General features: G+C 45.0%; 1 protein-coding gene across 1 annotated transcript in view; it reads left to right on the top strand.

Moving 5' to 3' along the window:
- Window positions 1-9,685, top strand: part of GLI3 (GLI family zinc finger 3) — a 211,960-nt gene extending 202,275 nt beyond the window's left edge. Inside the window, exons 13-15 of the mRNA XM_075142959.1 lie at window positions 1,338-1,628; window positions 4,874-5,201; window positions 6,378-9,685. Coding sequence (XP_074999060.1) covers window positions 1,338-1,628; window positions 4,874-5,201; window positions 6,378-8,665 — 2,907 coding nt within the window. The 3' untranslated portion in view covers window positions 8,666-9,685. The remainder of the gene's footprint in view (window positions 1-1,337; window positions 1,629-4,873; window positions 5,202-6,377) is intronic.
- Window positions 9,686-15,692: the final 6,007 nt, after the last annotated feature.

Genomic DNA, 15,692 nt, shown 5'->3' on the forward strand with positions numbered 1-15,692 from the left:
AAAGATTTTCTACTGCGCATCATTTCTGGTAGTTGCAGCAGCAAAGTCAAATGAAAAATTTCCTTCACCATTATTTCCCAATGAAATGGGCTAATACTCTTTCAGCAGTATATACTGGTGTAGTGCCATGAATACTATGGAAAGCATAGACCCAATTCAGCACTTGCTTGCAGTGGCATTTTGGATGTAAGTAGGTAACCTACAGACAGATTTAAAAGCAGCTGAGATACCTTGATGCAGATCTGCCCTATACATACGTAGAAGAGAGCTAATTGATTTGTACTTCCATACCATCTTGAGAAAGCCTGCCTCAGTAGCTCAGCATCAACTTTAAATTGCTCACAATTGACATTTTTGCTCCTATTCAAGTCAAGGGGAGTTTTTTTCCTGCTGATGTCAGTGGAAGCAGGCTTAGGCCTTAGATAGCCATTAGGAAGCTACATTTGTCAAAGGCTCCGCAGTGCCATGTGTAAGCAGAGAGACAACCCCTTTGAGGAACTCTGCATGGGGATCTCTTTTTTTTCTTGAGGGCTAGTACAAGTAAGACTTAAAAATAGTAGTTTCTTGGAAACAATTCTGTAATAAAAGTGAGTGAATGATACTTTGTTTCCTGAGGCAATTAAAGTGTTCAGGAAGGACTCAACTCTTCCTTTCTAATCCTCTTGTAGTACAAGAACAAAGAAAGTCTTCGTGACATTATGAGACAGTAAATTCACTTCATTCTGAATTGCATAGTGAACTAGAGAAATTCACAGATAAAGGAAGGTGGTTTTAAAGAAAATGAGTGATTAGTTATGCTAGTAGTAGTGATAGTACTAGTGCGTATATTGCTGCAACGTGAAAATGCTTACAGAACTGAATCCTGTGCTTTGACATTATTCTGGTGATCTGAAGGGGCCAGTAAAAAAAATTCTTCCTCAGATATCCTGTTTGAACAAATGTCTTAACATGTTTTGAAGGGGGGGTGTTTGCCTCTGAATGTCAAGGAGTAGCTACTGGGCGTCCTAGAAAGAGGGAGGGCAATGGGAAGGGTAGAAATTTAAGCCAGTCTTCATAAATTGCCACAGCTTTGTTGACTCTGCTGCTATGATAAGTCAAAGCTGTGCCAGTTCATATGAGAGGCTCTGCCCTCTCTAAACTATGCAGCATTAATAGGTACCTTCAAAACCAAGGGGAATTAATAGATTTGAGTAGGTGCAGTCACTGTAGAGACCATAAATTAGATAACAAATTCACTGTGAAAGCATGTAACTGTAACACCAGCTGTGCTCCAAGGAGCTCTTCAGGAGTCCCACATGGAATTAAATCTAATTTAAGTGTTTCTCCTGGCTTGGCAGAAACCGTATGTTTGCAAGATACCGGGCTGCACAAAGCGCTACACAGACCCCAGTTCTCTCCGGAAACACGTGAAGACCGTGCATGGCCCGGAGGCACACGTCACCAAGAAGCAGCGGGGAGATATCCACCCGAGGCCTCCGCCACCGAGAGACCCAGGCAGCCACTCTCAGACCCGGTCACCAGGCCATCAGACTCAGGGTGCAATTGGTGAGCAGAAGGACCTCAGCAACACTACCTCAAAGCGTGAAGAATGCCTCCAAGTGAAAGCGGTCAAGTCAGAAAAACCTATGGTATGCAATACACCGTGCCGCTTCCTTTGCCCTTTTTCTTCTTGCCACTGGTTAATAATCCCTTTATGAAATGCTCAAGCCCCTAAACTCTAGCTCACAAGGCTAGATTTTGTGAGGTTTTCTTTTTCGTTTACATTGTAAAATGTTTTTAAAGCCTAAGAAATAGCAAATAAAAAGATCACATCTAGTCTGTGCAATATGCAGTAAGTGCAGTGTTGGCAACTCTCACAATAATTGTTTCTCTTAAAGCTCCGTCTTTTGGAATCAGCATATTATGAGAAAATCACAGCTTTCGTTTTTAAAAAGGCATTTGTTTCCACTCTCCTGTTTACAGAAGAAAGTTAGAGAATGTGAATCCTGCAGGCTCAAAACCAGAATGCGAAAAAACCTAAGTCCAAAAGACTAAAATGATGATATTGATGATGATAATTTTTGGAGAACCTGGGGAAACGATCAGATTTTAGGGGCTTGAGGTTGTCGGGTCATGGGTCAAACTGAAGCAGGATAAATTGACTTTCTTAAACAGCAGGAGGAGATCTTTTGATAATGTTTGATCTCTATTGTGATGTGACCTCTTATGTTAATCTGATACTTAATTTAACTTGACCAAGTTAACCTAATTCCAATTTAACTAAATTGAGCTGAATTAAGAGTCTCTGCAGGTCTTTTCACTGGTTTACCTTAATGTATTGCATGAAACCAGTATAGCCTTGAACGTTGAAAGGACCTTATTGCATTTTTTCACATGCTATCTTAAATAAAGAAGTGGTTCTTTCATTTGCCTGCATTTCTTCTGCCATCCATCCTCTCCACAAGGGTTAAAAGTAGCAAAGGCGGTTACTCCATCCTCTTCCACATCTGGGTCTACGATTCATCTGGACCCAATCCTTGGGGACTACAAATATGAGCCCTCCAAATTCTGCTCATATTGTTAATCATGCTGCGATTCAAAGTGATTACTCATTGAAATACGAGTTACTGCTATATTGTGCCTAAGGCTTATGCCCAAACTGTGGAGTATTAATCCTGAATGCAGAAACTTCCAAGGGCCCAGAGTTAACTCCTGCTGAAGTCTAAAGGAGATCCTCTGCCGTCTTTGGTAATAAGTACCTTAGATTACAAAGGAACAAAACCCATTCCCCGCTTGCTTAGCTAGGTAAATCTGTAGCATTATTGAGGCATGTTGAGTGTAGGTGATTTTAACATGAATAAAATTTGCAGGAGAGGGGTATTAATGCTGATTGCTTACATAGTATTAAATATTTCTCACTGAAAAATATCTTCTAAAAACAATTCTGTATTTCCTGCTTTTCATTGCTTGTATGAATTAAGATATATTTTCTGGTTTTCAACTAATCCAATGTCTTTTCTGTCTAATGCTTTTAAATGTCTTGTTCTAACTTCCTAAGGACAGTGGGTAATAAGGTGAGGGCATTTTAACTTTTCTGCTGTTTTTCTTATTGCAACATTATTTATGTCTTTATTTTAGCCTTCTGCCTGTTGTCCAATCATTCCTTTATTTAGTAATGTGCAATCCATCAAACTTACTCCCAAATGTAATGTGCTGTGAGCATTTTGCAACACTTGACATGTGAAAAATCTGGCTTACATTGATGAAATGTTTTCAGAAATGTCTTTGTACCTTCCCCTCTAGATGAGACATCCATTTTTTTCTGTATTGCACATCTAGAAATGTATGTTCCCCATAATACAGTTCTTACTTCTGTAATCCACCTCACTGTGATCTTGACATGTGGCTACAAGAACAGACTTCTGACCATGAGTACTCTTCTTCCATATGGCATGGAGCTATTGTCCAGAAGCACAAACTCTCTTCTGTGTAATAACAGTTATTTCTATTCTTGTCACCAAATCTGCCATGGCCAGGATTTGGAAAGGAACATGCTCAGTGTGGCCTCATAAATTCTAAGTATCATCATTCAAGTTAGAAATAATAAAATAGTTATTGCATCTCAATGGAATCCTCAGGGGCATATGAAGCTACAGTATTGCCATGAATCTGTGTCTTCATTCACTGATGTTAAGAGTGAGAGCTGTCACTGATACCTCAGAAATTCTAGCCAGCATTCCTCAGTAAAATGTGCAAAAAAATCACAGGCTGGCAGGAAAAAAAAATTTAGAAACCCCAAGAAAAACCCCAAAAGTTAAATACTTACATGAAACTGTTCTTGGGAGCAAAATGATACTGCATGCGTCACGGATTTGTGATCACACTGATACAACCTACATTAAGATATTACGTCCAGAGACTTCTGTCTGTCTTGCTGTCTGTTTTGTCTGTCAGTATCTGTTTGAGTGTTTCAGTTTGTCAGAGAAATTTTCCCATTCTTTTACGAGAACTTTATGTGTATAAAAAATAAGTCAAGCCTGTGTTTCCCCACAGCAAGAATTCTGCTAGAGCAGCAGGGAACACTGTCTTTTAAGAAAGAAGCTATTGCGGTGGTTTATATCCCTATAGATTAGCAGGCTGTACTGTGTACTTAAATTCTTAAATTTAAATTCTGAAATTCTAATGAAACGAAGGATTTGATTCAGTAGATCGTCACCTTCTTGATTCAGGGCAGAGATGGTATAAGTTAGAGCACGCTGTTAGGGTCACAGGACACTGATAATATGATACAGTATTTTTGCGCTGATGCTTTGTCCCTGTTTTATTACATGCCAACATTTCAGGCCAACCGCTGCTTGTAACAATGAGCCTTAAGCTTGGAAAATACTTACATTCTTTAGCCACAAGTCTAATTAAAAAAACCCAAATTCCAGTGTTGTTGGAGTCTTGTTTGTTTGTTTGCTTGCTGCAAGCCTAGCAGTGTAAATTAGAGCTCGTAACGTGGCTGAGTTCTGATTTGGTTTATTGACCTGCAGTTTCAACTGGGAACAGCACATACCCAAACAGAGTATCCGTACATGCATGCTTACGAATGACATGAAGTTATAGAAGCAATTATGGGAATAACTGGAATAAATGTCTCATGTAGATATAATGTATACTATCAGCAAGATATTAAAGTGGATTTTAACTTCAGTTTTGCAATGACATTCATTGCAGTTAAAATCAGTATTCTAGAAAGCCTCTTAATGAACGATCACCATCATTTAATGCTAAACTTTTCTTTACGTTTGGGTTTTTTTGGCTCCATTTAGACCTGCATTTGCTGCAAGTTCTTTGTTAACATTGTTTGCTTAATCCTCACGTTCTTTTGTTTCTTACTTCACTCCAACAGACATCTCAGCCAAGCCCTGGTGGTCAGTCTACATGCAGCAGCGAACAGTCCCCCATCAGCAACTATTCCAACAATGGGATCGAGCTTACTCTGACCGGTGGCGGTAGTGTAGGAGACCTCAGTGTCATCGATGAAACCCCAATCATGGACTCTACCATTTCCACAGCCACCACAGCACTTGGCTTACAGGCCAGGAGGAATATGACAGGGACCAAATGGATGGAGCAAGTGAAATTAGAAAGGTTGAAACAAGTTAATGGAATGCTTCCAAGACTGAACCCCGTTCCACCTTCCAAAGCCCCAACCTTGCCGCCTCTCATAGGAAATGGTGAGATATACATAGCGGGAGTGGTAACACTTTTTGTCCCTAAATTTGTTGCTTGCTAGCACAGTCTTGCAACCCTTGCAAAACAGTAGTGCAGCTTATGAAACCCAGCAGCTGTGAGAATGGTTCGTAAAATGATCACTTCTTGTTTATCCCCTCATTACAAGCCCTACTACCCACCCTGAGAGAAGTCAGATAGTTCCATGTTTTACAGAAAGGGGGCCAGCAGGGGAACCATGCATCACGTTTGAAATATTCCCTACAGTTAAAGGTTTGGACCCAAGGTCATCATAATCCTGTCTGGTTTTGAGGCAAGGCAGATGAAATAAATACCTGCCAGTTTAGCGTACGGAAGTCTTTCAGATGAGGCCTTAACAAGGCACCCTTTGCACAGATGTGTTGGGCTGCCCTTTAAATAAACTGTTTCCACACATAAAAGTAATCATATCTACAGATACTACTGCTACAAAGGGCAGATATCCATGAGTGGGAGCAAGGCAAGATTGAACGCTGAAGATCCATAGTTGTTTTCATACAAGGAACTGCTCCTTGCCAAAATGTACGTCTCTGCTGCCTCTACATTGCTTACAACATGCCCGTAGGTTTCTGACTCCACCCAGCAGCGACAGCCCAGGTTTTCTAAAACCCGTTCAACCGAAAGAAACTATGTAAATTAAGAAATTTATTCTGTTTACTTAAAAACAAAACAAGGAAACCAGCAAAGATGTTTTGCAGTTGTTAGGACTTATTTCAAGAGTATTTCAAGAAGTCTTAGAAATGACCTTGAATAGCCTCCAATTTGTATATTTTGCCATTCCATGCAAATGCCTGCTCAATTATATTTTGCCTATAAAAAGCTCCCTTACGAATGTGTCCTTCTGGCACATCAGTCAGCATAGCGGCACTGCAGGCCAGAGGACTACACCAGCTGATGACAGTTTGTGGCTATGGCCTATAAATTTTGTGCTGGGATTCACACTGAAATGTTACCCTTGAGTCTCTGAATTAGCTTTTAACCTAAGGACACAGTATTTATCCCTACTTCTTTCAATAAAGAGCACTGCTATGATTTGCTGTAATGATGCAGGCTTTTCTTCTATACTCCCCTTCTTTACTAGGTGTTTTCTGCACCAGTTTCTGGGTGATGCCCATTTGTTTAACTGTGAATTTTACCTCCAGGTACCCAGTCGAACAGCAGCTGCAGTGTAGGAGGATCCATGACTATTCTGCCGAACAGGAACGAACTTTCAAGTACGGACATCACTGTGTTGAACATGCTGAACAGGAGGGACAGCAATACTAGCACAATCAGTTCAGCCTACTTGAGCAGCCGCAGGTCCTCTGGAATCTCACCTTGCTTCTCCAGCCGGAGGTCCAGCGACGCCTCCCAGGCGGAGGGAAGACCACAGAACGTGAGTGTTGCAGACTCCTATGACCCCATCTCGACGGATGCCTCCCGGCGCTCCAGTGAAGCAAGCCAGTGTGATGACCTGCCAAGTCTTCTCAGCCTCACCCCGGCCCAGCAATACAGGCTGAAAGCTAAATATGCAGCAGCTACTGGTGGACCCCCACCAACTCCACTGCCTAACATGGAGAGGATGAGCCTCAAAACAAGGATGGCACTCTTGGGTGACTGCAGGGAGTCCGGAGTATCTCCATTGCCTCCAGTGAATGCCCCTCGAAGATGTAGTGATGGTGGGGCAAATGGTTACAGCAGGAGGCATTTTCTGTCTCACGATGCTCTAGGAAACGGGACGAGGAGAGCCAGTGATCCAGTAAGAATGGCCTCTGACAACCTCTCTGTCCCTAGAGTCCAGCGTTTCAACAGTCTTAATAGCTTTAACCCTCCTGCTTTGCCTCCATCCATGGAAAAGCGCAACCTTGTTCTTCAGAACTTTACCCGTTCTGAGGGTGGCGTCTTCCGCAGCTTCAGCTCCCCCTGTCCTCCAAGCATCAGCGAGAACGTCGCCCTGGAGGCTGCTACAATGGAAGCGGGTGGCAGTCTGAATGATGAGGATCTCCTGCCAGATGACGTGGTCCAGTATCTGAATTCCCAGAACCAGGGCATGTATGACCACTTGTTGAACAATGTCCTAGACAGCCACAAAATGCATCACAGCTCAGTGTTAGGAAACAACAACCCCAGCAACTTTGACCAAGCCCCTCCACCGAGCAGTCAGCAGGCAGGCTCCGAGGCAAACAAGAGCGACTTGCCCATTCAGTGGAACGAAGTAAGCTCAGGAAGTGCTGACTTATCTCCTTCGAAACTGAAATGCGGTCAGCGCTCAGCGGTGCAGCAGACTCGGGCCTTCGGACTGTATAACAATATGATGGTTCAGCAGCAGAACCTGGAGAGAAGCAACGTGGCCCAGCAGAACGGCTATCAGAACCTGGTGGAAAACAACAGTTCCTACGGTTTACAGCAAAACACGGTTCTTGGCAGCGGAGCAGGTAATTCTTTCAGCATGCAGCCCAATAAGCCTTACAGTGAAAGCATCGGCAGGCAAGCAATGATGTCTGGGGCAACGGACAATTCCTGTGGCGTGGCAGTTCAAGGGCAGAAGCTGAGAAGCAGCAACGTGTCAGTGAGTGGGAACCCGCAAAATTTCGGCCATCCCATGGCACCCAGCGATGAAGCCACCGGTATGGCAAATGGGATGCAGAACAGGAATATGATGGAACAGGAATATTTGCAAAACCAACCAATCGGAGACAGCGTTCATTACCAGGGAGTCAATCAATCCGGTCAAATGATGGTAGGGCAGGTTAGTCCTACCTCACAAAGCAGCCTGTATCAAGGGCTGCAGAGTTGTCCACCGGTGTCTCACACGATTGGTAGCCAGCCAGGTTTGTTGGTGGCCAAAAGTTACCAGCAGTGCTATAATTACAGCGGCAGCAGACGGCAAAACGTGTTGAGAAACAACCTGGCACAACAGCAAGGACATGTAAGTGATGGCAACCAGACGCACAGGGTAAACACCATTAAGATGGAGATGCAAGGTCAATCACAGCAGTTCTGCTCTAACGTGCAGAATTACTCTGGTCAGTTATATGACCAAACCACGGGCTTTAGCCACCAAGCTATGAAAACAGGTTCTTTCTTTGGTTCGGAAGCTAACTGCCTGCTGCAGGGGACTGCGACTGCAAACTCATCTGAGCTTCTTTCCCCGGGGGCTAACCAAGTGTCGAGCACAGTTGACAGCATTGACAGCAACAGCCTAGAGGGTGTGCAGATTGATTTTGATGCTATCATAGATGATGGGGACCATGTCAGCTTAATTTCGGGAGCCCTGAGCCCGAGTATCATTCAGAATCTCTCCCGCAATTCCTCACGCCTCACCACTCCCCGAGCGTCTCTTACATTCCCATCTATGCCCGTAAGCACAACCAACATGGCTATTGGGGACATGAGCTCTTTGTTGACCTCACTTGCAGAAGAAAGCAAGTTCCTTGCTGTTATGCAATAGACATGAAAAAAAAAAAAACCTTAGGAGATAACAGATGAAAAAAAAAAGACTCATATTTTTTAGTTGTGTATGTATTTTAGCAATCTCATCTCACCTAAATGGGATGTGTTTCAAGTATATTCCTTTTATGGAATAAGGACTCTGAAAACCCTAAAGTGTTCTAGGGAGAAACTGTCTTCCATTTCAGTTTTGAATCAGTATTGCTACACCCATCCCCTCCCTCTCTCTCTTTTCTCTCTCTCCCCTTTTTGAATGTCTGTATGCCTCCTTTTTCTTTTTTTTAATTGTAAACCAATGTAAACGTGTGAAGTGCATGTTTTTGTTTTGTTTTGGTTTTTTTTTTTTTAAAGAAAGGTCAGATGAAATGACTTTGCAATTTTCTGTTACTCAAAAGAAACTAGACCTTGTAAAACTGTTGCAATTTTTCCCCCTAGACATATAGGCACAAAATAACCGGGCACAATGATGTAAAGTGAGCATACAGTGACAAAATCCTCTCTGGATGCATTGGATACATCACACTGAGGTGGACAACCAACTTCGAAATGCACTGCCATGGTACCCCTAGGCTGTAGTTTCAGAGTTATGGAGCACAAGAAATTAGGAGGTTCAAGCAAATAGGAAATGTAAAACCATCAGCCCTTTGATCCCTAGCAGATGTTTAAGGTTTTTGTAAACACACACACAGATAGATGTCACTGCCTTGCATAATGATACTGAGATTGTGTCATGTTTAATCCATTTCAGAGGAAGGAGGGGACCAGAAAGCTATTCTTAGTCCAACTCTCATTTTTTGCAGTATTTGGTATTCTGTTTTTCAACCTTCTTTTTTAAATGACTGGATAGTAAAATTATGTGCATGTTTGGTGATTTGGGTAGTCTATAATCCCTTCATTGCATACCGCATTTGTGGAGAGACGATCAGGGTCTTATGGAGTATTTCATACAATGAAATAACAAAATTGCTGTATTCCATACTGGGGACTTTTTTTTTTTTAAATACAAAGAGTTGAGATGTAATTTGCTGAGCCACTGGTTCTTATTCGCAGTAACAATTCCTTTGCTGGGAGAACTCTCTTTTACATCCCTTTTAGCACATACACCTTCGTGGATGGATCGTGTGTTTTAAAATACGTAAATGCCCATTGACATAACACGCAGTTACAGCTTCAAAAGAATGATGGTCATGGCATGTAAAACAAGTAGAAAACGAATGGCCCAGTTCTCAGACTAGCCAAATTAATCAAAGTGATTGCAAGCAATCTGATAATCTTAAATGTTTTTCCACTATATCCAGGATTTACAAAATTAAGAAATTTAAACTGCCATTAAAAATAGCAAACAAACAAGTGGAACAACAAGCATGTCTGGTAACTAAGCAAAATTCAAAAAGACCAACCCAACCTCTCTCTCTTGGTGCATTTCATTTCAAAGCAAACCAATGGGTCAATACCCAGGCTCAGTTACACCAGCAAAAATTGGAACTAACGCACTGTGGTCATGAAGCTACTCACGGGTAGAAGTGAATGGCATTTGCTCCATAAGCACTAGCTCTTCAAGCATGCTTTTTGCTGTGCTGGGCTCCATGTCTGCACCCCTGAAAACACAGTGCTCCTGGGTAAACAGGTTGGGGTGGAGAACAGTTCACTGTTTAAGTTCACCCACTTGTAGAAGCTGCATGCAAGTCCAGCCCTTGCGGACTTCTCAGTTAAATCCCGATAGTAAAATGCTGCTAGGGAATGTGAATGGGGCAGGCACTTACAGTCGTGGATTTGATGTCTGTAAGGAGCTGGTATCAGACATACAATGAGATGGGGCAGTGTGGTCAATTTTGAAATACAGATAAACTTTAGCCCAGTCAAAATTAGAAGTAGCACCTGCAGGTGATTTCTATAGGCTAGAAAGCCATAGCACTTTTTTTTTTTTTACTGTAAAAAAAGGTGAAATACCAGCTGATTCTGGGCATGGCATTTGAGGAATGTGTAGGAATACAACCTCAGTGAAGCTGTCAGATATAACATTGATCTATTAACAGTTGTTAGAATCAGAGGAAGAAGCTGTAAATCAGTAGGAAAACATCACAGGAATCCAGTGCTGGGGCCATATTTGGGCTTATCACAGCACGTACCAAGGATTTGCACTGTGAGCTGGAATGTCAGAAATCAAGACAAATGTAAATATCCTACAGCTTTTATCATCACCCAGCTCCTGTCTTGCTCTGTATCTTTAGCATTTCTTCCTTCCTCTGTCTCATGCACACATATTCCTGCTCTTTGCCCTTTGCTGGTTCCCCTCCCGACCTCCCTGCCCGTGACCAACTATCAGCCCTCCCACAGTGGTCCCAGGGCTGCACGGGGAATCGGGCACAGCTCACCATGGCAAATGGTTGGTTTGCTGTTGCAACGTGGCAAAGCTGCTCCCCGTTGCGCTCTCATCGCCCAGAGGCAGCCCTGTAGAGACCCGCTGCCCGAACGCAGCCCTTGCCCCTGCCCTGCTGCCGGGGCGAGGAGGGACGCCTCCGGCCAGGCAGGTCACGGGGGGAGGAGGGACGCTTCGGTGTCCGCGCTGTACGTTGCAGCGCTGTGAGACGGCTGACACCCCTGCTGAGAAACGGCAGCGTGTGCATGAGGAAAGGCTGTGCTGGACGTGTTTCAGATGGTTCTCGGTAACCAATCGCTGGCTGTTTATTAAGCCATCAATTACATGTTTATAAACAATTTCAACAGGGAGACTTACGACCAGCTTGGGAGTAGGTGGCTTGGGAGAGAAGCCTTTTATTGTTATAGAGCCAATACATTAAAAAAAAAACACAACAAAAACTATTTTTTAAACTCAATTTTCCAGTTCATAATTGTATTTGCTGGCCCAATTGAAGCTGGGAAGCTATTAACAGATGTGATCCATCAGAGCTTCGAAGGAGCCATTCATATTGCTCAAGGCTAAAAGGGACTGTTTGAGTAGCTAATTTGCCTTCCTGGATTTGACAAACCTTTGTCACTCACTCACCCCTGTCTTGGGCCAACAATGTGTCTTGGCTGAAACCGCACGCTCCAGAAAGGCATCCCGTTTTGATTTGGCAAAGTCAAAGAACCAGAGGCTCCACCGTGTCCCCGGGGAGTTTGTGCAAACGGTGTATCATTTTCACCATTCAACGTATGTGCCACTTATGCCCATGTGTCACTTTTCAGCTTGTAGTATCTTCTCATGTTTCTCTGGTTTATGCTCAAGAGCCTGTTTCGGTACCTGTGAGGGTAGCAATACATCGTAGCCCAGCTGTTCTGGGTTTTGGGGTTGTTGTGGTAACGTAGGCTGGGCTCTCTGAGCACGGCACTGTTAGGCTGGACACCAGCTTTCACTTGCCAACCTCCTTCTCCATGTGTGGCAGTCTGGGGGAGGTCCCACCATCATTGCTCGCATGTTCACTGGTAGCCCTCTACTCCTGCTCTTCCAGTTACAGAGCCAAAACTTGCTTTTGTGTATATCTGGCACGTCAGTTGGCATCGCCATAGCAGTTGGAAACCCACCGCTCACCCTACAGTACTAGAAAATGCAAAAAATATTGTCAATTTCCTATTTTGAAAGCAGTGCAGCCTGAGTCTAAATCACCTTTTCTTCTAATGGCTCTGTGGGGGTCTTCCAGACCCGTTACTGTTGGCCTTGGGCGCATCCGCCTCGCTCGGCCTGCGTGAAGCACGCGCATTGCTCCGGGCAGTTTTACTTTCCACGAAGTGGGAGTCACCAGGGAGAGTTCACCCGTCAGGTACACCCGGGTGGAGGAAAGGTGTTTTTGCAGAGAAGTCAGTGCAAAAAGAAGGGGGGGGGGGGTTGCTGGTGAGTACGATGGCCCCGTACAGCCACATGGCAGCTGATGTTGTTCTCTCCTTGGAGAATGGCCCCAAATGGTACGTGCATTAAAACGCTGCCTTGCTCGCTCGCTTCCAGTCATTGCTTCCCCCCCCACCCCTTGATGAAATGGCCGGTCGGCTCGCCACGCCTGTTGCGCAACGGCTCATCCTTCTGAACAGCAGTGTTTATAGTCTCGCAATGTATGTGCCTTATTTTGTGTTGATCCTGTAAAAGAGAGGGACCAAGATGTGTTGCCAAATTTTCCCGATGAGGCTGTACTCGCCATTCAGCTAATAGCACATACCACTGTTAATAGTGTCCGAAACGTCTTGTAAACCTCTGGTATTCACGTGTTATTGTCCTTGGATTGGTGGAATGTCTCCTATGGAACAGTTACTGTTGTCAGTCCTGCAGATGTGTAAGATAAAAATGTGTTCTTTTGGTTTTTTTCCACTTTTTTTTTTTAGTTTTTTTTTTATAAAGCTTGTAATCCTTTTTTAAAAAAAAAAAAGAAAATGTGTAAATACATTTACGTACGGTAGGAATAGTGTTCGGCTGTAACGGGCCTTAGTGGTCTTCATTTGATAAACCTGCAGTTATGATCTGATGTTTCTCGAGCCTTAGGTTGATCTGAAGGGTCTGTAGCACTGTGTACATATAAACTGTACTTCTGCTTTCAGAACCACTTAGCTCTTTTGTAACAAAGGAAAAAAATGTTTCTTACAATGTCAATAAAAACACAAAAGCCTTTGTACTTAAGTTCTTAGCTTTCAGCTTGTAAAATATCTCCTTGGGGGAGGGAGTAATTTTTTCATTCGGCTGGAGAGCCTGGTTGCAATCAGCGCGTGTATCGCTTCCACTCATGGGCGCTCGCTTTTCTGTTTCTGCTTCCCAGCCGGTTGCTTCATTTCATTCACATTTTAAAAACCGACGGGGAAGCAACACAGGGCGTTTACCTTCCCTTTAAAGAAGAATGGCTGGGGGGTGCCGGGTGGAGAAATAAAGGAAACTGCAGAGTCGCACAGATGTAAAATGTTTGAAAGGAGGGGAGAAGCCGACCTGGTTCACTCTGCTGCCAGAGCAGTCGTTCCAGAGGTGAAAGCCAAGCTGCGCTAGGCTCAGGGCTGCTACCCGGGGCTGCGTTTTCATACCTCGCTCACCGAGGGTCTTTGCAAAGGCTCGGCCACCCACAAAGAAGGACGGGAAGGGGAAAGGGAAGAGAAGCTCCTCTGGCTGGGCTGGTCTGTAGGTGTCCACTCTAGTGGGTTATTGCAGAGTCTGCGGAAGAACCAGAGGCAGTCGTCTTCAAAGCCGGGGTTTTGGACACAGCGAGTGTTGCTGTTGAGCGTAGCAGTCATGCGGGCGATGGCAAGTTAACTGGGGCAAACAGTATAGAAGAAGTTGTAGCGCTGCTTAGTTTTAAGGTGACTGAGCCATTCTCATTTCAAAAGCTTTTGTTTTAATTGCTCACACCTCGGCAAGACCCAGACCACTCATTTGAGCTGTCAGTGCTCAGCATCTGCCTTACTTCTTGGCCAAAATGGTTGAGCCTTGCCGAGGGCAAGGCAAGTAACCTTACATTGTTTTTTGCTTATGTTAACTTCTCTTTTTTTTTTTTTTTTTTTTAATCACCCTTCAGCCGTTATTACGCTTTTGTCATTTAGCACAGAGCTTCAGGTTTGGGAGGGACGAAGGATGGAAGGGAGAGGTGTAGCTTGCCCAGCTGAGAAGCCCATGAGGCAGGAGGAGAGCCTGGGAGCGGTCTGGTAGGGGTGAAGGAGACCCTGCAGCAGGACAGGGTGCTTGATGGTGGCCATGCTGCCTTCTCTCAAGTGCTGCAACCCAAAATCCTCCCAGGGCCTGGCAGTGCTCCAGCATCAGCTCACTGGGGGGGATGACAGTGGCTTCTGCCTGACTTCCTCCACCAACGGGAGGTCAGAGGCGGGGATGGGACAAACCTCGGACAAGGACACGAGCAGTGGGGAAACGAGCAGGCCTATGGGATTGGGGAGTGTCAGCAGCAGGATCCACGTGTCAGTAGCAGGGTCCATGCTGACCACAGAGCACATCTGTCAGCCCCTTGCTGCTAGTGGGGGACGAGGGACTCCCACCCCTTAAAGACTAACGCAGTGAAGACATGCGCACATGCATGCATGGGTGCAGAGCATCGTGCTAAACAAGTATCGGTAGCATTGCGCATCTGCTCCAACAAGGGAGCCCAGGCACCTGGACCGCCAGCCCCCCTCCATGTTCCCTGCACCGTGGTATCACGCCACTACCTTTAACCATCCTCATGCATGCTCATTTTTCAGTTGTGTCTTCTCCACCAGCTGGATCTGCATCAGGATGATTGCCAAGAGGGCAGGAGATGCCATGGGGACCTCTGCCCATCCATTACAACGGCTGTTTGCTGTGTCGAGGGTGCAGATGAAGATGCTGCCAGGCGGTGCGAGGTCAGGCACAGCGTTTGCAGAGGTGAGCACTGCTCGGGGAAGGGCTGGGGCTGCAGGGCATTTTTTCTGGCCTCCAGCCTGACTTGGGCTTGGGCCGACCAAGAGCTGCATGTGCAAAGCTGCAGCGGGGGGCAGGAGGACCTGTGTTTCCATGTGATAAAATGACGCCTCAGGAAAGTCCCCAGGAAAACAAGAAATAGCAGGGCACTCATGGTTTGTATCGTCCAAAATTAGCGGATGCTGTTGACCTTTAGTCTGTGCTTCAGTGCCAAGGCTTTAAATTAATTAACTGAATTCATTAAATTGGTTTCTTACTTCGGAGGGGCACATACCCAAGAGAACTGCAGTTTGCAAAGCCTGAAAAGATACAACAGGAGATACAGCACCAATCAGCCAGGCAGGAAAAAACCCACCCCTCAGCCCCCCCCCCCGCTATCCTAAACAGGTGATGTGACGTTAATACACCCGAACACCACACACGAGGGCAACACAAAAACCACCAGTAACGCTGAGGCCAGACCTGCCGGGGTCGGGGAGGGAGCAGGGGAGCCGCCGGGGAAGAGCCGGTGGTGTGGGCCCAAGGTGCTGATGGGGTTACTGGGCTGGCTGGGTATAAGTGATGGCACCGTAGGACAGCCCAATGTCATTTTTTTTCCTTTCCCAATTTTTGTGGGCTCGACTGTGCAATCTTCATACGGTTTTTTCAAAGCGGGGAAATGGGAAGGCGA

This window comes from Calonectris borealis, chromosome 2 (genome assembly GCF_964195595.1).
Source record: "Calonectris borealis chromosome 2, bCalBor7.hap1.2, whole genome shotgun sequence".
NCBI classification, from domain to species: domain Eukaryota; kingdom Metazoa; phylum Chordata; class Aves; order Procellariiformes; family Procellariidae; genus Calonectris; species Calonectris borealis.